General features: G+C 41.1%; 3 protein-coding genes across 4 annotated transcripts; 2 read left to right on the top strand and 1 right to left on the bottom strand.

Annotated features, from left to right (window-relative positions):
- The first annotated feature begins 3494 nt into the window (after positions 1-3494).
- Positions 3495-10794, top strand: LOC118429234. Its single transcript, XM_035839697.1, has 6 exons — positions 3495-3544; positions 6419-6548; positions 6821-6951; positions 9195-9419; positions 9550-9685; positions 10043-10794. Exons 2-6 carry the CDS (start codon positions 6443-6445, stop codon positions 10171-10173), a joined length of 729 nt encoding a protein of 242 aa, XP_035695590.1. The 5' UTR covers positions 3495-3544; positions 6419-6442; the 3' UTR covers positions 10174-10794.
- Positions 10795-17403: 6609 nt separating this feature from the next.
- Positions 17404-20762, top strand: LOC118429233. 2 transcript variants are annotated; one of them, XM_035839695.1, is made up of 5 exons: positions 17404-17533; positions 18407-18537; positions 19044-19271; positions 19779-19914; positions 20361-20762. In XM_035839695.1, exons 1-5 carry the CDS (start codon positions 17428-17430, stop codon positions 20489-20491), a joined length of 732 nt encoding a protein of 243 aa, XP_035695588.1. In that variant the 5' UTR covers positions 17404-17427; the 3' UTR covers positions 20492-20762. The 2 variants fall into 2 exon arrangements, with proteins under 2 accessions (XP_035695588.1, XP_035695589.1); XM_035839696.1 differs by having other exon boundaries at positions 17417-17533; positions 18416-18537.
- LOC118429236 lies at positions 20614-23345 on the bottom strand. The gene is made up of 2 exons (XM_035839698.1): positions 22464-23345; positions 20614-21822 (listed from the first exon to the last, which is right to left on the bottom strand). The coding sequence occupies exons 1-2, from the start codon at positions 23021-23023 to the stop codon at positions 21660-21662; spliced, it is 723 nt and encodes a 240-aa protein (XP_035695591.1). The 5' UTR covers positions 23024-23345; the 3' UTR covers positions 20614-21659.
- Between the last annotated feature and the right edge of the window lie 1604 nt (positions 23346-24949).

The following is a 24949-nucleotide window of genomic DNA, read 5'->3' as shown; positions in this document are numbered from 1 at the left end:
ATATAAATACAACTGAAACATGAAAGACAGATAACTCAAAATCATAATCCGAACCAAGGTCAACAGTTAAGGAGGTCAGAGGTCACTACTCAGTACTGAGACTATGTTAGGTCTTTCAAAGCTGACTTAAATGAATTCAGGCTTGGAACTTGCTTAATGTAGGCTGGTAGTGAATTAAAGTGTTTAGCACCTCTGTATACAAATGTACGCTGTCCTGTTGTGGTCTTGAAAAGGGGTTTGTATAGGAGTGATGTCTGTCTGGTTTGGTAATTGTGTAAGTTGTGGTTGTGAGAGAAGGTGGATGATAGGTATGTAGGTGCTAGCCCATTGATACACTTGTAAACCATAATGCACACATGATCCCGCCTTCTCCCTGCGAGGTACTGCCAGCTGAGCTTCTCATGAAGGTCGAGGACACTGCTGGACTGTAGGTTCAGTTGCAGAACTACCCTGGCAGCTCGGTTCTGTAGCACTTGGAGTTGTTGTTGTCTCCCCACTCCGCAGCTGTCCCACACGGTGTCACAGTAATCCAGAAGGGGGAGTACCATTGCTTTATACAACATGTCAGCTATATTTACAGTGAAGCAAGGTCTAAGACGTCTGAGTAAACCTACTCGTTGGGTTACCTTTGAGCAGAGTTTGTCAACATGTTCATTCCACAACAATTTATCATCAAGAATAAGCCCTAGGTATTTAAATGAAACCACTCTTTCTATTGACTCTAGTCCAATTTTGATTGACACTGGATGTGCTTTCTTAAGCTTACCACTGCTCCCAAAGAGCATCCACTTTGTCTTTGAAGCATTTATGGTCAAATGGTTTATCTGGAACCATGTAGCTATATGGGAGAGTTCTGAATTCAGAGTGGCTTCAATGTACCTAGTGTCATTGCTGGAGCAAAAAATTGCCGTATCATCAGCATAGAGACATACTTTGTTGGAGATACAATCTGGTAGATCATTTATAAACATAATAAATAACAATGGCCCAAGGATTGACCCTTGTGGCACACCTACTGTCACTGGGAGATAATCAGATACACAACCGTCTATAGATACTGTCTGCTTTCTATCAGATAGGTAATTTGTGAACCATTTGAGTTCTACATCTTTAACCCCAATCCAGGACAGTTTTTTCAGTAACAAGAGATGATCTACTGTATCAAAAGCCTTCTTCAGGTCTAAAAACACAGCCCCCACTAGGTTTCCACTGTCAATGTTTTGATACACATAGTCAGTGACATCCAGTAATGTAGTAGCAGTGGAATGACCTGGCCGGAACCCAGACTGCTGTTCAGAGAGAATGCTATGATGGTGGAGATATTCCAGGAACTGACCATGTACCTCTTTTTCAAAAGCTTTCATGATAACTGGGAGAACAGATATAGGCCTATAATTATTTGGATCCTCTTTTTCCCCCCTTTGTGTATTGGGGTCACCTTAGCTGTTTTCCATTCCTTAGGAATGATACCAGATGAGAGAGACAAATTAAATATGTGGGCCATAGGTTTGCATATACACGGTGCAGCTGCTTTCAGCAGTCTTGAGTGTATCTTGTCTAACCCTGTGGCCTTGCGTGTTGTATTTGGCATTAAAGACCTCGATTACTTTACTTCTTTGCGTGCGTTTGCTTGCTATTTGCAATTAAACACAACGGAAACCATTTATACTATGCATCGGGCATGTTTTGAGTCGATACTTCTCAGCGACCACCTGTCCAAATCGACCTTTTTTCCCGTTCCCCCGGGTGGTCGTCTTGGGCAGGTTTGACTGTATTAAATGGATGTTTGAAAAAGGAAAAAAGGACAACTGAAAAAAAAAACTTTTCCTCTTCGGACTGTCTCCCTTTGTCTGTCTCTGTCTCTCTCTCTCTCTCTCTCTTTCTCTCTGTCTCTCTCTCTTTCTCTCTCCGTCTCTCTTTCTCGCTATATATCTATATCTATAGGTAAGGCTTGTGGACGCTATTTCACGCATAAAAGGTTACCAGTGGTCCGATTCTTTTCCTGGCTAGAAGTAGTGTCACTTTACATGACTCAAGTCTCTTCGAATTCTCACTCCACCCAAGTGTAAAAATGGTTACGTTATATTAATCTGGTTTGGGAGGTAAAAGGTGGAGGAAGGAGCAGGATGGGTTTCTCTACCTCCAATACCATGCCCTAGACACATTGGATAACAACCCACTGCCCCTACGGCCACAAAAAGGCTACTGGCCTTTTTACAAGTTATCACATGATTAAGGTGCTTCTTTAGAGATTCATTTATTTAGAGTACACAAGAAAACAAAGAGTACCATTTGTCTCAAGTTTGCTATCCATATGTCGCAACAGAGCAAATAGTGTTAATACAGGCCATGCTATTCCCACTATTCGAAGTGACACCAAAACATAATTGTAAGGTAGAAACCCCAGCAGTACTCTTAGCGTTTCATACATTAAAATAAATATTAAATCTTCACAGAAAAAGCCAGAATTTGTGGTCCTCACATGAGGTTGTAAGTCCGATAATTTTCATACGCCGTGTGGGGTGCAGTTTTATACGCGAGTATGCGTAGGGTCCGAAAAGGATTAATGACGTAATTCATTTATTATAAATGCCAGTGCATGTCGTTGCGTTAGATAAAAGAAATTTTGTTTCAAACGATATGAAGCACTTTCACATACCCAATGCTCTAAAGACTTAGACTTTGCATGAAGGAAGCCTTAAGCATTGTGTGACGTTTTTACTGTGTTTTCTCAACTTTATAAACTTTGTAAACTAAAATTCATACTTTTGCTTACGGTAAGGTAACTCACAGTTTGTTTACTGAAGTATCTTAATGGTGTGTCTGTTACTGAAATGTCTTAGCGTTGTCTTTGTTTTGAAACACCTCAAGAGTAAGACGTGAGCCCAAGTCATTCCTTAAGGTCCTTCCCATAACTTCGCCCCCGTTCTAGACCACTGCTATCGGTCGCCTCGACTGTAACACAATCGTTTTCTAGGACTAGGGCAAATCCTGGATGAAGGAAGAGAGTAGTCGCCACCGAGCTAGAAAGGAGTCAGGAGATTCGTCGGCGGGTCTGGAGCAAGTCGTGAGTTTGCTGGCAAACTGTTGTCTCCAGATTTGAGTCCCAGCAACGCCCAGGTCTTTCTGACGACTCCCTCTATACCGTAGTGGTCAGTTGTAAATGGTGTATTTTTGTGTGTCGCATAGCATGCCACTCAGTGCTGCCGCGGTAGTGCATATGTTATGCTTTCTGTTTTGTGTTCCCCGAATTCTTCAAAACACAAACTTTACAAGCTCCACATTTTAGAACGAGTGCTAGTTATTCCCATTTTTGACAATGTACTTCTTGCCACGTGCCTTTCGTGCGTTGACATACGATCTACTCCTTTGTCCCATCTATTCTTTCAGAGGTCAATTAATATGCACCGCATTCCATGTCCATTGGTGTGATAAAAGTAACGCCCAGAATAGAAGACGGTCAAGTAACAAGGTCACGATCTACTAGGTTTCCTTCACACTACCCCACATGACTCGTCGGGACCGGACCACCTAACATTTCGTGGTAGGCTTTTGCATCTTTTTGCCGTACAAAACATGTAATTCCTTTGTTAAACATTTGTATTCTCTTATCTGAACGAATCTTATAGTGCGGTTGACTTTTTTTGGGAAGTTTTTTAAACGTAACTTTGAACATGTGGCCGTTTTTCTTGCCGTTGCTAAGGTGGTGTTGGATCATAGCGACTACATTTTGGCGCCCAAACAAAAAATGCCATCCTGGAAAAGTACTGCATGCGAGCGCAAAGTTTGGCGTTTGTCTTCCATTGATATGTCTGCTTGTTATCATTAGGAAAACTATGATATTACTAAGGAAAGGCCTTTACTTAAAGTTCTGTACATAAATGTATGTTTTGTCAACTTTTACTACTGTAGAGTAACGCATGGGTGGTTGCCTACTAAGTTACCTTAATGATGTGTTTATCACTGAAATGTTTCAATGTCTTTGTCTTCTTCGTAAACCACCTCAAGATTTAGACGCAAAGCCCCTGTCTTACGTTAAAGACAGTCTCACGACTTTGCCCCAAACTGATAAGTTCGACCGAGGGTTGGGATCAGTCGGCCCCCGCTTGAGGCCGGTCGAGCCTATGGGTTGTGACGACTATGGCACAACCGTTTCAAGACAAGTCCACGTCCTAGAAGTAGTCGTCTTTGAGATAGAGAGGTCAGATGGGATTCGTCGAAGGGTTTGTAGCAAGTTGTGAGTTGGTTGGGGAACAGTCGCCTCCAGATTTAAGTCCCAACCACGCCTTGTCTACCTGCTAACTTGATTCCAACCAATTCTAAACCACTTGAATAGTCCTTCTAGACCGCCTAGACTTTTCTACGATCTACCAACCAATACAGTCGTTTTCTTTCTATAGAAAATGCTTCTTTAAAACGCGGCCATTCGGTGTTTAACGTCTATTCGGATGGGGTGCAAGCCGTTTCAGTCAAGTACTTCGGCGGTATTCGAACCCTCGGCCTCCCTTGGAAGGAGGATTTCTCAACCGTATACAGAAAGAGAGAGAAAAAAAGACGTCCCTAGACCGAAGTCACCATACTTTCACATGTCATGCTTTGGTATCTGATGAGTTAGTGGTAAATATTTTTTCTTAAAATTTTTTGTTTTGTGGGTTTGAAGCCCAATAAGGTCTGCAAAGCTTTGTATAAACTGTACCGAGTTTTAGAGTTAAACAATACAAAATGTTCCTTAACGGTAGAAATGGTACGTCGATATTTTACCAGCAGAGATACCAGTAATAAAATCGGCGGGTGTGGTTAAAAAAGTGCTCAGATAATGCTCAATGTATTGTCTAATTGTTTTGCCTTGCTGTATGTTTTTTCTAACTTGCTTCATTTATGTTGTGGATCGCTGTTGCACTTGACTTTGCATGCATGAATAATGTCGCTAAGGCCTCCTTTGTACTCTTTGTTTGAGCCGCATTTGTCTTATTGTTATGTGTTTACGCCCTCCTGTCAACCGTTAGGCACAGAGCACGGTATCATAGTGTCGGGTAACTGTACAAACGTCACACAACGCTTACGGCTCTCTTCACACAAAGCATAACTCTTTGTCGACTTAAAGAAAGCATTCGCCTTGTATAAGTGCTTCTAAACTTCTTTTGACTGAGATGCAACTTAGGCACTTCTTTAGACATTCATTTATCTGGAGTACTCTACAAGAAAACAAAGAGTACAATTTGTATTAAGTGTGCTATCCGTTTGTCACAACAGAGCAAATGTTGTGGCAATAGAGGCCATTCTTTTCCCACTTTTCGGCGCGAAACCAAAATATTATTGAAAGGTATCTCGCGAGCAGTACTTTGGACTTAAAGCTCAGCGTTTCAGACATTGCTTTAGACAAAGGTAAATAAATCTTGCGAAAAGAAAGCCAGAAACTCCTAATTTGTGGTGGTGACCTAAACCTGTGAGTCCGATGATTTTCATACGCCATGCGGTGCAACCTTTCAATAATATTTTGGTTTCGCGCCGAAAAGTGGGAAAAGAATGGCCTGTATTGCAACAACATTTGCTCTGTTGTGATAAACGGATAGCAAACTTAATACAAATTGTACTTTTTGTTTTCTTGTAGAGTACTCTAGATAAATGAATGTCTAAAGAAGTGCCTAACGCAATCATAGGATGAATCTTAAAAACAAAATGCCCAATAGCCATTTTGTGGCCGTAGGGTTGAACGTCCTGATCCAATTTGTCCAATTTCTGTTCATTTACTGTATTAAAATTCACCAGGCTTACTGATGATTATTACTTACGTTTTTGCGTGCGTGTGCGTGTTGTATTTGACATTAAAGACCTCGCTTACTTACCTCTTTGCGTGCGTTTGCTTGCTATTTGCCATTAAACACAACGGAAACCATTTATACTATGCATCGGGCATGTTGAGTCGATACTCTTCTCAGCGACCACCTGTCCAAATCGACCGCTTTTTTTCCGGTCCCCCGGTGGTCGTCTTGGGCAGGTTTGACTGTACTTATACGGAGTCATATTCGGAGAAGCGCCAAATCTTGCCCCTTGTTAGGCAAGCGGATAGTGGCGGCAGCTGGATAATGGGGTTCGTGAGCGTGCCGTGGCCATGGGTGCCATGGGTGTCGGTAGCTAGTCTATTCCTCCGCGCGCAGTCTATATGATAGCAGTCTACATAACGTTATATAGTCACCCTAGGTAGCGGTAACAGATGTCCGGGTATTCAACCATCGTCACCAGCGTTAGATCGTTGAATGCCTTTTCTCTTAATGCATATGGATCAAGACCCATTTGTTCTGATATCTACATGTAGCCTTGGCTACATCACTTAATGATGCACAGTACGCAGACAAAACAGCACACTTGAACCCGCCGCAAGTAACTTTGCTAGCGCCGTTCTGTGGTTCCATTCAAGGTTTTCTGAGGTTGACGCCACTCCATGACAGCCACTATGCCGACGTCGACGCTCAACAAACGCCGTAGCCGGTGCGTCTTGTTCCTGATCCTGTCGGCTGCAGGACAAACGCTAGCTGCCTCCATTTCCGGTAAGCCACAAACAAATGTGTGGTATTTTAATGGGCAGTCTATTTAAGCGTTTTTGTACTAATTTCCATTTCATAAGGTTTTCGAAGGATGAAGGACAAAGAGGAAACCCAACAAATTGACAAAATAGGCAGTACGACAAAGGGCTTAAAAAGACAAGAACAAGAGCATAACCTCTGCTTGGAGAGGATACCATACCACTCTCAATGTTTAAAAAACAGTCTATATTGATAAGTGCGGTCTAGAGTAACACAGATATGTTGTGTTCTCACAGGTTCGCCAGTGTCCAGCCCCAAGCCGCCTATGTGGCCGGACCAGTTCACGTCCAAGTTCACCGTCCGTATAGAGGAGTATGGAGACGACTTCAACAAACCTGGCGTCGTCTATTATAACTGGAAGACTAAGGTTAGTTACTACGTTTATACAAAGTTAGTCACCACGTTTACTCTCATTCCATGTGCCTAATGAGTGTAAATTACACATAAGAACTTCACTCCGGGCATGAAGTGCAGTAAAACCAAATACTGACACTAGTACATTATAAGGGCATAGGGACAATTTTAAGACTGATAAGACATCACATCTACGTAGTTTGACGCATCATTAAATTTCTATCAGAGGTTAGACATGTTTGTTAAAACAATGACCTCAATTGGTAAAGCTATGATGAAGAAATCGAACGTGATAAAAGCAGAACGGCTTCCCTGCGTACTGCAGCACAACTTCTGGTTTTGCTATCTCGTGTTCTGAACAAGCTATGGTCACGAATTTTGAGGTGTTAGATAGCTCTTATGCTCAGGAATAAGTGACATAAGTTTGGGCCCCCTAGCGACTAGATTTGGGATAGCAGGGGCATTTTTGATAACTCAAGAAGGGAACAATGGATTTTCATGATTTTTGGTATGTAGGTACCTCAGACAATGTTGTACAAGATAAAATATGCAAAATTAGAGTACATTTACATAATTAATGAGAATATCCTATCATAGCAGTTTTTTCAATGTATCTCCTGTCCCGGAAATGATATGGTCTTGACATTTGAATGGTAGACAGCTTTCAGCGTCATGACATAGTGGGCCAAGTTTCAACATCTAATTTTGGAACTGCAGTGGTATTTTTGTCAAGACATTCCAAAGAGGATAACTGCAGAGAGGAACGATGGATTGCCATCATTTTAGGCATGCAGGTAGCTTAGGCAAAGATGCTCATAATGATGGACATGTTATGCACATGAGGACTTAATTTGCATAATCAATGAGGAAATAGTATTATTCCATTACTTCAATAACTTGATTTCAATAAATGTAACATATGTAAATTATGAAAGATGGAACATAAGCAGATGCCAAATATGCTAATGATGAACTGATTTGCAAAACTGTTTAATGATTAATGATGGAATTTTTTATCCTTGTGACATGTGTATGTTAGTTAATGATGAACATCACCATGCATAAATCATGAAAATTTGCAAGTCATTTGCATGAAATTTACAAAAGCTCTAAATATTTCATGGAGGTATGAGGTCGCCGAACTCTAGTTGTTGTATAATGTTGATAAGTTATAATACTGGTTTATTGCATAATACAAGTCAAGAAATGGCAGCCGCGGCTGAATTGATTCCGGACTTTACAACCATTTTAAAAGTATAACATTTCAAGGGCACTCCATCGTAATAAATTTCCATAACAATTATTGCGGTTAAAGATCGTTAAAATTGACAAGGAATCTTTAAAATCTATCATAATATAATATAATATATCAACATTAAAATCAACAACAAAATATTCGTGTTTAACGGTCACAATTCCTTATTCAATACATTGGTAATGTAGGGTATCGGACTGTTACGGTAGCGCTCAGTTCGTGTGTATATAGAGTTCAGTTTGTGGCTAGTCCGCGTTAGCCGACCACTAGCTTCACCCCGGGACTGGGGAAGCCAGTCTCTGAAAGCCGATTTCAGAAGTTTCAGTCCGAACTTCTTGCATAGTTGTTCCCTCCTGGATTCAAGGGTGGGTAGTCCGAGTTGAGTGAGGGCTTCTGAGTAGTGAGTGTACTTCTTGCCCAGAATGATGCGGCAAGCACGGCGTTGGATGGTCTCTAGACGGAATGACTGGGTTTTGGTAAGTCCGGGATTCCAAACAGGGACAGCATACTCACAGATGGGGCGCACGTAGCAAGTGTAGATGGTGACTAGATCAAGTTCGGGAACTCTGAACATCTTCAACCCGTCTAGGATGAATAGACGTTTGCCGCTTGTTTTAACCATGTGGGTTACATGGCTGTCTCACTTCAAGTTACTTTGCAACCACACTCCCAATAATCTTGCTACAGTTACTTCCTGGAGGGTGTGGCCGGCTAGTTGGAGAGAAGGGAGAGGGGGAGGTGTTCGTCTGAAGAAAAAATGCATCACTTTGCATTTATTTGGGTGCAATTGCATGTGACTTTTACTTGTCCATGCGTCAAGGGCATCTAGGTCTTGTTGCAGGTTTGATTGCTGTCTAATCTGTCTACTTTCCATCCGTTTCTGGTCCGTACAGTGTGCGTTTCAGGTTTAATAAATCCTATTACGTTAGAAATTATAAACATGCGTGGATGTACAAGTGATGTTTGCTTAACTCTCAACCCTTTCTTCATGAACGTTCTAGACTCTACGCAGTGATTTCATCGACTGGTGCCTGCCTCTGTTCGACCCGCCCGGATACCAGAACTACACGTGCTCCTTCCTGATGACTGACGGGAACACGTACTTCGTGAACCACACGGCGAGCAGCTGGCAGGACTACGACTGTTGTCTGTTCGCAGAAGGGTTAGGACCCATCACCCCGGACTGGGTCAAGAACGGTCAGTACAACGGAACGGACACGCTCAGGGTAAGGGACTCGCGGTCTGTCTTAATAAAAGAAGACCTTTATTGTACATTGGCATAAATGACTTCATTTCAGCTGTGCGAAAAGACTATTTTCTCAGACTCGATCATTAACTACCACGGCAACTTTGCAGGGACACAAAGTTGACGTGTGGTGGTTTCCCGGCACATCGGACCCAAGCCAGCCGTGTTACGCGTACTGGGACACGGTGCACGATCACACTCCGGTACGGTTCTTCGGACTAGTCGCTGTTGGTCCTGCAATTTTAGGTGGGTTCTTGCAATGAATTATACTTTTTGTATTAAGATATTTGAATGAAACTTACACAAACTTACACTGATAGCTCTTCCAGTGACGTAACAAAAATGAAATGATATCCGCACGTTGCTGTATTATAAGTTACAGTTAAAAGGTCAAAGCTGCCCCCTTCATGTAGCATTTCTCTAAAAGACAAGGGGACAACCGAAACAGAAGCGACTTACAAGGAGGAAATATTTTAGACATCATGGATAGAAATTTTTCTATATAATCACGCTTATCAAGAGTTAATAACAACCTTTGAACTTTTCTCTTTGCAGTTTTCTTTAATGTCATTTTGCTAATTTCTTGAATATTGTTTCCCTTAGACTATGACTGGTTCCAAGTCGGCCCACCGAGCGCCGACATGACCAAACCACGTGGAGGATGTAGTAAAGAGTGCGAGCCTACAGGGCCTAGAGCTAGGCTAGTTGACATGCCCTGGCCGTCGTGTGGATAGCTATAGCACGACACTAATTAGTAGAACATACCACATCAATGTCATCATCTTTATCATTATTATCTTCAATGATATACCAGAAACAATGTTGTTGCGATGCGTGTGAAGGTTTTCGTGATTTTTTACTGTTCATAGTCGTCAGTAGAACGATAGGCGTAAAATGCAAAATCCAGACACAGTCAGAACAGCATTATCATTTCTATTGCCCTCGACATGGTCATCTGTACTGTTAATAATTGAAATGTCTCTTTCCTTTCATCGAGTGATCAACTGTGATGTTTATTGACGGCTCTGAAGAAAGAGCTGCTACAAACATGATTTACTTACATTACATTTCCACTTCAACGTTGCTCATATCTGCATCATTCTGTACAACATACATTGTGCGATTGCATCCAATTGAAACGTATTGCATATCTGTATCTGAATCTAAATTTATGTAGCTGGTATAACCGCCCTTACACGTAACACACTGTCATCATGACCATACACGGGTTATCATGATACAGATGTATGTGTATGTTCAAGCCAATGAACAAAAACATGATCAAGTACTGAAAAACGCAATGCATTAGGCCACAGCAAGTAAATTCTACGGATGACATCAGCGCGCGCATTAATTTTCGCATGATTTCAGAAAAAAACAAGAATTCTTTTCTTCTGCAGGGATGGTCAACATGGCGATAAAGTACCAAAATGAGCAAATATGTTGTGTTGTAGCCTGATAATTGTACTAGTAGAAGTGACACTTGCGATATACCCAAGACTGTAGTTGTAGAAAACAAACTTATTGGAGGGTTGTAAAAGTGACACCAATATGGAAGCCATGAGTGTGGTTACCAACTTTGTTGGTAATGCCAGTCTACCACTCTACGAGGGGTGATCAATATGTTCTCGGCCTAACCCAGAAATAATAAGCATAATTGCATAAACCGAATGCCTGGAAAGTAATGACTCCAATGATTTGTAATTTGGAGGATATTGATAAAAGACTTCATACTATAAAGTTGTGCCTCAAAATTTGAGTTGTGCTTATTATTTCTGAGTTAGGCCGAGAACTTATTGATCAACCCTCGTAGTGTCACTTTTACCACACCAGTACATGTCTTGAATACAGAAATAAATGCCTTGTTGGCTCTTGTACCATGTTTTGTCCCTTTAATTGTTGTTACAACATTCATCACAACTTCATAGTGCCATTTTTTGAAAATGCAGCCGTCTTTTTTTCCCACCCATCTTGTTTTTTTTCGCCCTATCGCACTATTTTTGCAGTCTGCAGAGGATGTCATCCATAAAATTTACTTGCTGTGGCCTTATAAAGCATTTATCTTACAACAAGTCAAGCTAATATTTACAACGTTTGTACTAAAACAGCATAGAACTAGAGTTCGGCGACCTCATACCTCCATGAAAATTTAGAGCTTTCCTAAATTTAATGAAATTGACTAACACATAAACATGATTTATGCATGGTGTTGTTCATCATTGACTAACGTACACATAATAATAACAATTATAAAATTCCCATTATTAATCATAAAACGGTTTTGCAATATTTACATAAATTATGCAAATAAGCTCCTCATTACCATATTTGGTATCTGCTTATATTCCACCTATCGTAATTAACATGTGTTACATGTATTGAGGTCCAGTTATTGAAAACAATGGAACTACACAATTTCCTCATTAATTATGCAAATTAAGTCCTCATTTGCATAACATGTATATCATTATGATCATCTTTGCCTAAGCTACCCGCATGCCTAAAATGCAGGCAATCCATCGTTTCTTTCTGCAGTTATCCTCTTTGGAGTGTCTTGACAAAAAGACCCATGCAGTTCCACAATTAAATGTTAGGGGGCTGAAACTTGCCCCACTTTTTCATGACACCAAAAGCTATCTACCACCAAAATATCAAGACCATAGCATGTCTGGAACAAGAGATACATTGAAAAAAATGCTATGATAGAATATTCTCATTAATTATGCAAATGTACTCCTGTTTTGCATAATTAGTATCTTATCTTGTAAAACATTGTCTAAGGTACCTACATACCAAAAATGATGAAAATCCGTTGTTCCCTTCTTGAGTTATCGTCTTCAGAAGTTTTTGACAAAAATGCCCCTGTTTTCTTAAAACTAGACGCTAGGGGGCCCAAACTTATGTCACTTATTTCTGAGCACAAGAGCTATCTAAAACTCCAAAATCGTGACCATAGCTTGCTCAGAACACGAGATAGCAAACCCGGAAGTTGCGCTGCAGTACCAAGGGAAGCCGCTAGGGGGACCAAAATCTAATCATTTCCAGCTTTCATCACACACTACCAACACACCAAGTATGAAACCAATCCACCAAGCCGTTCTTGAGTTATTTTGTTTACACACAGACAGACAGACACACAGACAAACACAGGGTAAACTAGAGTTCGGCGACCTCATACCTCCATGAAAATTTAGAGCTTTCGTAAATTTCATGCAATTGACTAAGACATTAACATAATATATGCATGGTGTTGTTCATCATTGACGAACGTACACATGTCATAATTATAAAATTCCCATTATTAATCATAAAGCGGTTTTGCAATTTTTACATAAATTATGCAAATAAGTTCCTCATTACCATATTTGGTATCTGCTTATATTCCACATATCATGATTAACATGTGTTACATTTATTGAAGTCCAGTTATTGCAAACAATGGAATTATACAATTTTCTCAGTAATTATGCAAATTAAGTCCTCATTCGCATAACATCTATATCATTATGAACATCTTTGCCTGAGGTACCCGCATGCCTAATATGATGCCAATCCGTCAATACTTTCTGCAGTTATCCTCTTTGGAGTGTCTTGACAAAAACGCCAATGCAGTTCCCAAATTACATGTTAGGGGGCTGAAACTTGTTTCACTTTGTCATGACACTAAAAGCTATCTACCACCCAAATTTCAAGACCATATCACGTCCAAGACAAGAGATACATAGAAAAAACTGCTATGATTGAATGTTGTCATTAATTATGCAAATTTGCTCCTATTTTGCATAGTTAGTATTTCATTTTGTACAACATTGTCTGAGGTACCTACATACTAAAAATCATGAAAATCCGTTGTTCCCTTCTTGAGTTATCATCTTCAGAAGATTTGACAAAAATGCCCCTGCTATCCTAAAACTAGACGCTAGGGGGCCCAAACTTATGTCACTTCTTCCTGAGCACAAGAGCTATCCAATACTCAAAAATCGTGACCATAGCATGTTCAGAACACCAAAATAGCAAAACCGGAAGTTGCGCTGCAGTACCAAGGGGAGCCGCTAGGGGGCCCAAAATCTAATCATTTCCAGCTTTCATCACACACTACCAACACACCAAGTATGAAACCAATCCACCCAACCGTTCTTGAGTTATTTTGTTTACACACAGACAGACAGACACACACACAAACACAGGGTAAAATATAACCTCCATTCCATTACATTTCATGGAGGTAAATATAACCTCCATGACATTTCATGGAGGTAAATATAATCTCCATGACATGTCATGGAGGTAACTATGTCAATAATAGACCAGATCAAAGTCAACAGCCCTTTGTAGCTAGGTACACATATTGAAAAATGTATAACGTTATTCCGTCTAACGCTAGTACATTTATATCAAAGTATTGTATATCTACTATATGTCAACATGGCATACTAGTATAGAGAACAAGGGGGTACATCATACGGTAATTATACCCCCCTTGGTCAGTACAAGTTTAGCTTTACAGTGATTTATGCTCGTCCTTCTTGTTGCACGAGCTGAGATAGTTTCTGTTCTAGAAGATAGATCATTTTAATTATTCAACTAGAGTTCGGCGACCTCATACCTCCATGAAAATCTAGAGCTTTTGTAAATTTCATGCAAATGACTAAGACATTAACATAATTTATGCATGGTGTTGTTCATCATTGACAAACGTACACATGTCACAATTATAAAATTCCCATTATTAATCATAAAGCGGTTTTGCAATTTTTACATAAATTATGCAAATAAGTTCCTCATTACCATATTTAGTATCTGCTTATATTCCACCTATCATGATTAACATGTGTTGCATTTATTGAAGTCCAGTTATTGAAAACAATGGAATTATACAATTTCCTCATTAATTATGCAAATTAAGTCCTCATTTGCATAACATGTATATCATTATGATCATCTTTGCCTAAGGTACCCGCATGCCTAATATGATGCCAATCCGTCAATCCTTTCTGCAGTTATCCTCTTTGGAATGTCTTGACAAAAACGCCCCTGCAGTTCCCAAATTAAATGTTAGGGGGCTGAAACTTGCTCCACTTTGTCATGACACTAAAAGCTATCTACCACCCAAATTTCAAGACCATATCTCGTCCAAGACAAGAGATACATTGAAAAAAATGCTATGATTGAATGTTGTCATTAATTATGCAAATTTGCTCCTATTTTGCATAATTAGTATTTCATCTTGTACAACATTGTCCAAGGTACCTACATACTAAAAATCATGAAAATCCGTTGTTCCCTTCTTGAGTTATCCTCTTCAGAAGATTTGACAAAAATGCCCCTGCTATCCTAAAACTAGACGCTAGGGGGCCCAAACTTATGTCACTTCTTCCTGAGCACAAGAGCTATCCAATACTCAAAAATCGTGACCATAGCATGTTCAGAACACCAAGTTAGCAAAACCGGAAGTTGCGCTGCAGTACCAAGGGGAGCCGCTAGGGGGCCCAAAATCTAATCATTTCCAGCTTTCATCACACCCCACCAACACACCAAGTATCAAACCAATCCACCAAGCCGTTCTTGAGTTATCTTGTTTACACACAGACAGACAGACAGACAGACACACACACAAACGCAGGGTAAACTAGAGTTCGGCGACCTCATACCTCCATGAAAATTTAGAGCTTTCATAAATTTCATGCAATTGACTAACACATTAACATAATTTATGCATGGTGTTGTTCATCATTGACTAACGTACACATGTCACAATTATAAAATTCCCATTATGAATCATAAAGTGGTTTTGCAATTTTTTACATAAATTATGCAAATAAAGTCCTCATTAACATATTACCGTATCTGCTTATATTTCACCTATCATAATTAGCATGTGTTAGATGTATTGAGGTCCAGTTATTGAAAACAATGGAACTATACAGTTTCCTCATTAATTATGCAAATTAAGTCCTCATTTGCATAACATGCATATCATTATGAACATCTTTGCCCAAGCTACCTGCATGCTTAAAATGATGGCAATCCGTCGTTCCTTTCCGCAGTTATCCTCTTTGAAGTGTCTTGACAAAAATGCCCCTGCAGTTCCACAATTAAATGTTAGGGGACTGAAACTTGCCCCAATTTGTCATGGCACTAAAAGCTATCTACCACCTAAATGTCAAGACCATAGCATGTCTGAAACAAGAGATACATTGAAAAAACTGCTATTATAGAATATTCTCATTAATTATGCAAATGTACTCCTATTTTGCATAATTAGTACTTTATCGTGTACAATACTGTCTAAGGTACCTACATACCAAAAATCATGAAAATCCTTTGTTCCCTTCTTGAGTTATCCTCTTCAGAAGTTTTTGACAAAAATGCCCCTGCTATCCCAAAACTAGACGCTAGGAGGCCCAAACTTATGTCATTTCTTCCCTGAGCACAGAGCTATCTAACACTCCAAAATCGTGACCATAGCATGTTCAGAACACCGAAATAGCAAAGCCCGGAAGTTGCGCTGCTGTACCAAGGGGAAGCCGCTAGGGGGCCCAAAATCTAATCATTGCCAGCTTTCATCACACCCCACCAACACACCAAGTATCAAACCAAGCCATTCATGAGTTATCTTGTTTACACACACACACACAAACACACAGACAGACAGACAGACACACAAACGCAGGGTAAAATATAACCTCCATGACATTTCATGGAGGTAAATATAACCTCCATGACATTTCATGGAGGTAATAAAGAATAAATTTCTGTTGCTGGCAAGCCCATTCTTACTCTCTCTCTCTCTCTCTCTCTCTCTCTCTCTCTCTCTCTCTCTCTCTCTCTCTCTCACACACAAACATACACACACACAGTACTGGTACTTGTGTTCCTGACACGCCGCAAGGAAGGCCTCCCAGACACATTCCCGAAGGGCCCTGCCAGTGGTGGACAGGCCAACCTCAGGTCACTAGCAGGGTTGGAGATTAGCAATTACTATGCCTGTCAATCAGCTATTTTGGCTGAGTGCCATATGATGGGGCTATGAATGGGGGGACCTAAGTAGCCTGACGTGATAGCCAGACCAGGTAGACAGGCCAGGTAGACAGCCCAGCTCTTTCATCAATCCCCTTGTCCGCCGCTAAATGTGGTTAATGTATAACTAGTGTTTGCCTAGTCTCCACCAGGCCTTCCTACGGGGGATGTGAGGATCTTAAAATTCTGCTGTAATACGCCGTATGACTATGACTGACTGACTGACTGACTGACTGACTGACTGACTGACTGACTGACTGACTGACTGACTGACTGACTGAATGTCAAAATCGCGGCTTTGACGCGCATGTGAACTTGGAGGACAATGAATGAATGAATGAATGAAAGACCTTTATTGTACATTCATGCCTCGACGGGCTAGGTACAGGTCACTGATAACAGACATGACTGATAACAGACATAACAAACATATGCAAAAACAACAAGATACAATTAACTAGCTGAAGGTACTAAGCTAACAGGATGGTCGACATCTTCTCGCTTCTTTGTACAGGTGTAGATATAGGAACAGATAATGTTTGATATACAGGGTTTGTCTAGGCGCATCAAAAATAGAAATTTATCCGTTGCATTAAGGTGTTCAAAATATGGGCAATGACCTCGGCTGTCTGCAGGATCACGCGGAAGTCAGGTGTCAATCGACCTCACCTGAGAACGTGGTGCAATATACTGTAACAGTACGAGTTAGATCTTCAAAGAAAAGGTAAGTCATGCTATAGGCGAATCAGACATTGTATGTAATCTTAATGTTAGTTCCAGTAATAGACCCCGCTTCGAATGTTTCCCACCGCCTTTACAAAAGACACAATACTGGCACAAAGCCAAAGTCTGTGTTTTTGTACGTCACATGACCATGAGTTGTTAGCCGTACGCGCATGTCGTCATATAATGACACATTACATCATTCTCGTGATATTATAAAGGTTTCCTGAGGTTGACGCCACTCCATGACAGCCACCATGCCGACGTCGACGTTCAACAAACGCCGTAGCCGGTGCGCATTGTTCCTGTTCGTGTTGGCTGCAGGAGAGACGCTAGCTGCGTCCATTTCCGGTAAGTCACAAACAATTGTGTAAAACTTGAAGGGGCAGTTTAATTGTTATTGGGGATCTATGTCATTTACTGATCTTCTTTGGTGTTCAAAGATTTGGCGGTACTGCGCGGCACAGTCATGTACAGCCCGCAGTTCCAACCGATTTTGAGTCTTACCTCATTTATGCTGGTGAAGTTGAAACGTCAGCACCGTAAAATATACAATGGAAAGAGGATAAAGTCACTGTAAGAATTTTTTTTTTAAATCCACAGAATTGAACGCAAACGATAAAATCCCAATATCAAAGATCAAAGTCGTTGTCACGCTATATCTGTATGCAGTATCTATGTTCAGCCGTTTTGTTTATCCATTGATATCAGTGCACCGTACATGCATATGGTTGTCACGAGACTACGGCAAGGGTCATCTCAGGTCAATCACCCATTCGGCGAATAGTCTTTTCGTAGTACATGTACTCTCATAGCGTGATACGTGAGTTGCTTGAAAAGTGCATGGGAGCAATTTTGTCAGTGGTTCGAGCTCTTGCTCTGCTATGCATGCGTGTATGTCGAAAACACGATGTAAAAATGAGTTAAATGTCTAAATACCTTCCTCCCTCACTGTCCAAGCAGAGGTTAGGTTCCGGCTGTTTTTGACGTCTTTTTTCCACGTTTTGGTCTTACTTTCCACTCATCAGGTTTTCATGAAAAGAAACCTGACAAATTGATGAAATAGACAGCACGACAAAAACGCATAAAAAATACAAGAACAAGACGGAGCATTATCATTGAGCCTCTGCTTGAAGAGGATGCCATACCACGCTCAACGTTTAAAAAACAGTGTATATTAATAAGTGCCGTCTAGAGTATCACAAGTTTGTTTTGTTCTCGCAGGGTCGGAAGCGTCCAGCCCCAAGCCGCCTATGTGGCCGGATCAGTTCACGTCCAAGTTCACCGTCCGTATAGAGAAGTACGGAGACGACTTCAACAAACCTGGCGTCGTCTATTATAACTGGAAGACTAAGGTTAGTCACCAAGTTTACTCTCATTACACGTGCCTATAGTGAGTGTAAATTACACATAAGAACGGTACCTCATTCCAGGCATGAAGGGCAATAACCTAAATACTTTATAAGGGAGGAGGGGACATTTAAAGATTGATAAGATTTAACAAGTCGTCCTACAAGCATTTTGAAACGTTCTTTTGTTTCTGTTAAAGGTTAGAACATGTTTGTTAAAGCAAGGAGGGGCCTCAACTGTTCATGGCAGAGAAATTAAGCGTGATAATTCCAAATTAACATGTGCAATAGATAATGTACGTTACTTGTAAATGCTTTCCTGTGCCATAGATTGTCTTTTCGTGTGTGCTCCTTTGTACATAAGTCGCTGGTCCTTTCTGTGCGCTTGTCAGATTTATTGCCATACCACATTTAAAAGGTCTCACAGGACCCATCTATACTTGTATTGCCTATTGGCGATGTTTGCTTCAACCACGGAGGTTTTCAACCTGAGCCCTTTCTAAATTTTGCAGACGTTACGCAGTGATTTCATTGACTGGTGCTTGCCGCTGTTCGAGGGGCCCGCCCGTTACCAGAACTACACGTGCTCCTTCCTGATGGCTGACGGGAACATGTACTTCGTGAACCACACGGCGAGCAGCTGGCAGGACCACGACTGTTGTCTGTTCGCAGGAGGGTTAGGGACCATCACTCCGGACTGGGTCAAGAACTGTCAGTACAACGGAACGGACATGCTCAGGGTCTGTATGATATGATTCAATCCCGTCTTAGGCCTAGGTCACATTTCCAAACCGAGACCCAGCCTGGATGTTTTCCGAAACGAAAAATAAAAACTTATAATAATATATACTTGCTGCACCTCAGAGGATGACTAGTGATGATGATGATATATCCACATCATGCCCATGACTCTTCTTTTCACGTTTTGTGCATTTTGTGGTCTTTTATATGATTAATTTCGTCCCTGAAAGCTGCCCGACCGGGCCCCGGTTTGGAAATGTGACCTAAGCATTAATTAATACCAGTGGATTATCTTATTTTGCAGTTAATGAAAATTTAGATGTATACATGTAGATTATGTTGAATGTGTGATTTTGGTCTTCTTGAAACATGACATTGTTGCAGTGCTTTACGTAAGCATGTAAATCAGGCGTGTACAGTGTGCACCTATAAATGACGTCCATTTGCAGGTGTGAAAAATACTGTTCTCTGACACTCACTTATCAACTTTTATGGCTACCTTGCAGGGACAAAAGGTTGACGTGTGGTGGTTTCCCGGCACATCGGACCCAAGCAAGCCGTGTTACGGGTACTGGGACACGGTGGACGATCACACTCCGGTACAGTTCTTCGGACTAGCCTCTATTGGTCCAGCAATTCTAGGTGGGTTAACGTTCTTGTAATGGATTATAATTCGTCAAAAAGATGATGAAGTGAACGTAATGCAATGAAACTTACATAAGCTTAAGCTTATACTGTTAGCTCTCTCGCGATCGGTGACTTTACTAATAATCTTCTTTTATGATGCTGCATTGTAAAATATAGTTACAAAGTCAAAGCTTTGCTATTCCTGGTACATGTATCTCCCTAGAATACCTGAGAGCAACGTCAACCAAATGAGAAGTGATCGCAATAGGGGCTGTACGAGCAACCCCCATGTGCAGAGCTCCTCCATGGAGGTTGTTCGTGCAGCCCCTTCTAAGTGCATGATCTAAAGGAGGAAATCTTGTAGAGATCATGGATAGAAAATTGGCTGCCAAATCCCTCTTGTCCAGAGTTAATGGTTACTTTACACCCCTTCATTTTGTTGTTTGTATTATTTCCATCAGACTATGACTCCTTCAAAGTCGGCCCACCGATCGCCGACATGACCAAACCACACGGAGGATGTAGTAAAGAGTGCGAGCCTACGGGACCTGGAGCTAGGCTATTTGACATACCCTGGCCGTCGTGTGGATAGCTATAGTACGAACACTTAGTTGAACATACCTTATCATCATCATCATTATCATCATCATCATAATCATGAACATATCACAAACACTACTGTTGTTGCAATATCAATACTTATGAAGGTTTTCGTTTTTTTACTATTCCCGGTCGCCAGTATAACGCGTTAACAATTGACGTAATATTCAAAATGCAAAGTATACAAGTAACAATATCATATTTCTATTGCCCTTGACATGTTCATAATAAAGGTATAGTACTAGTGCTAGTAATTGTAACAATTGGAATGTCTCTTACCTTTCATCAAGTGATCAAATGTGCTTTTTATTGACGGCTCCGAAGAAAGAATCGCTACAAACATGATTTTATTTGTATCACATTTCCACTTCAACTTTACTCATATCTGCAGCATTCTGCAACATACATTGTGCGATGGCAATCGATTGAAAGCATTGCATATAGGGGTCAACGTGCTACAGGTTATGTTCAAGCCAATGAACAAGAAACATAATCAAGTACCGAAAAACACAATTGTAAAGCATTTATATAACAACAAGTCAAGCTAATATTTACAACGCTCTTTAATAAAAAGCCCAGCATAGAACTATGTCAATAATAGACCAGATCAAAGTCAACAGCCCTTCGTAGGTACACATACTGCAAAATCCATGTTATTCGGTCTAACCAACGCTAGCCCACCTTTATCCGCGGGGTAGCCTATATCCGTTCTTTTTAGAAACAGGGTTTTTAAGGATGTCAAGTCGACGGACGGTGGTTTCAAAAAGTGCAATACTTTCAAACTGCAATACAAAATATTCCAATCGATATCCCTAAATATGATATTTTAAAAACAAGAACGGGTATAGGTTACCCTGCGTATAAAGGTGAACTAGCGTTATACATCATTCATTAGACTATCGAGTACTATCGACATATCAACGGTTTGCTAAATTAAAGTATACAGTTATGATTTTGATGCATGGTGCTACCACTTCTTTGCCTACCAATGCTGACTCATTCTTGTGACTGTCATCTGACTGCTGCGTGTTTTCGTTATGCTGTGGTAGAATGCAAAGGTCAGAAAGTTTGCTTCGACTTTGTACCATCAGCTAACGGCCACCGTACCGACCCTACACCCGAAATCAGGTAGGCGTTCCTGTAGTTGTTTAACCACCCAGCTAACAGACAGAGGCGTAAGCAGAATTGTCCTTGGCCCACTTCGCCGTTGCCTGGTCGTACGGCGGAGGTGCCCCGTGAGCGATATCGATGCTCATTCGGACATCATGATCAGGCTGGCCGGCGTGGAATCCTGCCTGCTGCACACCGACACCGCTTTCCTCTCTGCAAAACGCACAAAGCTAATATATAAACATAAGAACAAGGCTTAGAGCTATTCGATTGCTATTATAGGAGATTGGTGCTTGGAAATTACCGTATTATGGATATAGATGGGTAAACGTCGACCTAAAAGGACGTAAATATATGAGAACAGCTGTCGGGTATCGTTACAGCCATTGATTTGACCATATGCTGTGAGCACGCATAAATGCCATTTGGGTGGGATTCTTTTTCCCTCTTTGCAAACACTTCAACCTTTCAACAAAGAACAAATTTGAACTCTACTTGCGTTTACAATATTGCATCAATCTGTTCTAATAAGGTGTGAATTAGGCTGTTCAAGTCCTGTCAGTAGATTTACGACATGATGTTTGTGTTGCTTGTTCGCTGCTGAATGTGGTTAATGTATAACTAGTATGTTTGCCTAGCCTCCACCAGGCCTTCCCACGGAGATGCCGGGTTCGTAAAATTCGGCAAAAAATCGGGAAACTGTCCAGTTCAATGTTTAGGTTCATGTTTCCGCTGCGGCGGCCGACCAACTCCTCTGCTAGTAAAACTCCCAATGGCCATGCCCATGGCAAATTTTCTCCCTATAACAGCCAGCGTAGTCAGTCTGGTATAGACTAATGTTTGCCATCCCTTACCTGACGATGATTTCACTGAAGCCGACCCCACTCTGCACGCCGTGAGCCCCCTCTGCGCCGCTCGTGTCTGTGCACCAGGGCCTGCAGTGCCCGCCACGGTCTCCGTCAGACCCTCCCGATGTAGCAGCTTGGGCGCCTCGGCCGTCAGTAGAACTGCCTCCCGCAGGCGTGGCGTCCTCCTGGGCGTGTCCCAGTATGCCAAATGGCGCTAAAATTCTAACGGTAGATTTAAAACTGTTCTCATCAGATCCCTCGTCTACCAGAGTGCAATATTTGACGGGGACTCCGTAGCGACGCTGGGCGTAGTCGAAGTGGCCGACTGCCACCATCCACAGTAACAGGAAGAAGAAGCCCAAAGCGAGCAGGATGATGCTCTCTGAACTGTTAGTTTGCTGCGACCCAGCAAAAGTCATTCCTCCCCATAACACAAAGGCGAAGGCGACGGGAAAGAACGCGCAGAACACGTAACGCATGCGGTGCCTACAAGGAGAGCGGTACCAAGGGTTGTCGTCACCGGCCAGCTCGTCCGAACTGGTCGCTCCCGCGGGCGGGTCCGCCATCTTGTTCTCACCTGAAACGGTTACCGTCAAGGTTCATGGGGAGTTCACGAGTGGAAAGTCCACACATTACGTCAATGAATGAATGAGACCATGGTTGTGCATGTTCAGAATCTAATGCTTCATGTATACAACTCAGCTTGTATGCACATCGGTTAGAAACAGAAGCAAATTTGCAGAACAAACAGATTGTCGTCCTCAGCGAACAATAAAGGTGTGTTAAGCCAAACTTTCCAAACGTTGCACAGATAATTTGTACACAAGGGTGTGTAGCTGTCCTGATTACAGTATAGCAAGATAAACACTCAGATCAGAGATTGAGTAAGGGTCCAGTTAGAGCCCCATGCACGAAAGTATGGGACTTTTATACGTCTACTGCTTTAAAATGTTAGAAATAATTGAAAACTAGTCACGGTTTTGAAGTATTCCCGTTAAACATGTAGTATTCTTCATTGCCTGATCTTTTCCCGTTACTAGAAATTAGACCGTCTCATGGCGTGAAATTGCAATTTACCGCTTCGTAAACATATTTGCTGAGTAACAAGAGGTTGATATAATACGCATCACCAAAGAAGACACAGGAACGGATCTTGGCATTTTCTTGTATTTTATTATTGAAATTATCAATCCAGCACTCCAATTTTTCATCCGAGTATCTTACAAAATCTCAGGCAGACGGGAATGGTTGTAGTCGTCGATTAAGAATTACGCTAATGCTGCAGCTAGCTGTAAAAAATTCTACTCGTCCATTTTGCGCCAATTTCTCAAAATCAATTACATCACTCTTTGAGTGCGCACAAAATAAAAAGAATTGTACCAAACCACACAAACAGTGCAGAGCAAAGTAGCACTACGCTACTCTATGGTAGAAATTCAAGCACATATTTAGATATCAATAGTATAAATGATATTTTTTTTCAAAATCACAAACATATATAGATTAAAAGATGACCGTGAACTGTATAAATGGGAATGTGTCGTACAGAAAATAACAACTGGTACATGTATTATAATAGAAGTTGTAAGCAACCCAATAGTAAAAGCACGGCTGAGAAGCATGATTGTGCTTCCTTGTCAAACGCCTTTGTCTACTCCACATTCTGCTATGGCGGCTATCTCGCTGTGACCTAAAATTTGACAGATCGCGCAACAAATTTCATAGATAAGAACGATTTTTCACGATTTGTGTGCTTTGTGTGCTTTTCATTTGTTGAATTGTATTCCAATTATGAAGTTCACACGTGCGTATATATTCAAGTCCGTATGAGGTCCATATGGAAGTCCTAGCCTCTACCAGGCTCTTCAGGTGACTGGAAAAATAGTAGAAATTGTACAAATACAGACACATAATTTCAAAGTAGTTAGCTGTCAGAAGGGTATGGTTTGTGACCAGCTAGCTCTGCTAGAATGTTATCTGGATATACTTGTCCAATTGCTATTTGTTTTTCCAGCAACCTATGGAGCCTGGTTGAGGCTAAGACTTCCATACGGACCTCATACGGACTTGAATATATACGCACATGTGAACCCACCTATATAGGTCGCAACGAGATCGCAGCGCAATCGCTGTCAGTGAACAGACAAAACCTGAACGCACACAGATATGCAGGGTTACGTACCGCAAATTATTACGGAAAACAATAATTGCTTTCAGCTTATACATCATGTTAATAAAAGCAGATATTATGAATTACATCTATAATAATCAATATACAACAGAATATGGTTACCTACGATTATAGGTGTCTAGCACACCCAAATAGGCAGGGACAAATGTATTGGTCCCCGTATCCAAACACAGCCGATGAAAAGGGGTAAGAAACCCCAGTATATACTAGTATTATGTAAAGATATCGAATACAAAATTTGTACATATTCTAGTACTTATAGTTTAAGACTATCTTTATGTTTAGAGGATGCGATGGTTAA

This window comes from Branchiostoma floridae, chromosome 13, assembly GCF_000003815.2.
Source record: "Branchiostoma floridae strain S238N-H82 chromosome 13, Bfl_VNyyK, whole genome shotgun sequence".
Lineage (NCBI taxonomy): Eukaryota > Metazoa > Chordata > Leptocardii > Amphioxiformes > Branchiostomatidae > Branchiostoma > Branchiostoma floridae.
This window is presented reverse-complemented; position numbering and strand designations above follow the sequence as displayed.

Coding starts and splice junctions, on each gene's coding strand:
- LOC118429234 (XM_035839697.1), top strand. CDS start 6,443: ATGACAGCCACTATGCCGACGTCGACGCTCAACAAACGCCGTAGCCGG. Junction 6,952..9,194: donor ATTATAACTGGAAGACTAAG/GTTAGTTACTAC, acceptor TGAACGTTCTAG/ACTCTACGCAGTGATTTCAT. Junction 9,420..9,549: donor ACGGAACGGACACGCTCAGG/GTAAGGGACTCG, acceptor GCAACTTTGCAG/GGACACAAAGTTGACGTGTG.
- LOC118429236 (XM_035839698.1), bottom strand. CDS start 23,023: ATGGCGGACCCGCCCGCGGGAGCGACCAGTTCGGACGAGCTGGCCGGT. Junction 21,823..22,463: donor TTCAGTGAAATCATCGTCAG/GTAAGGGATGGC, acceptor TGCGTTTTGCAG/AGAGGAAAGCGGTGTCGGTG.
- LOC118429233 (XM_035839695.1), top strand. CDS start 17,428: ATGACAGCCACCATGCCGACGTCGACGTTCAACAAACGCCGTAGCCGG. Junction 19,272..19,778: donor ACGGAACGGACATGCTCAGG/GTCTGTATGATA, acceptor GCTACCTTGCAG/GGACAAAAGGTTGACGTGTG. Junction 19,915..20,360: donor TATTGGTCCAGCAATTCTAG/GTGGGTTAACGT, acceptor TATTTCCATCAG/ACTATGACTCCTTCAAAGTC.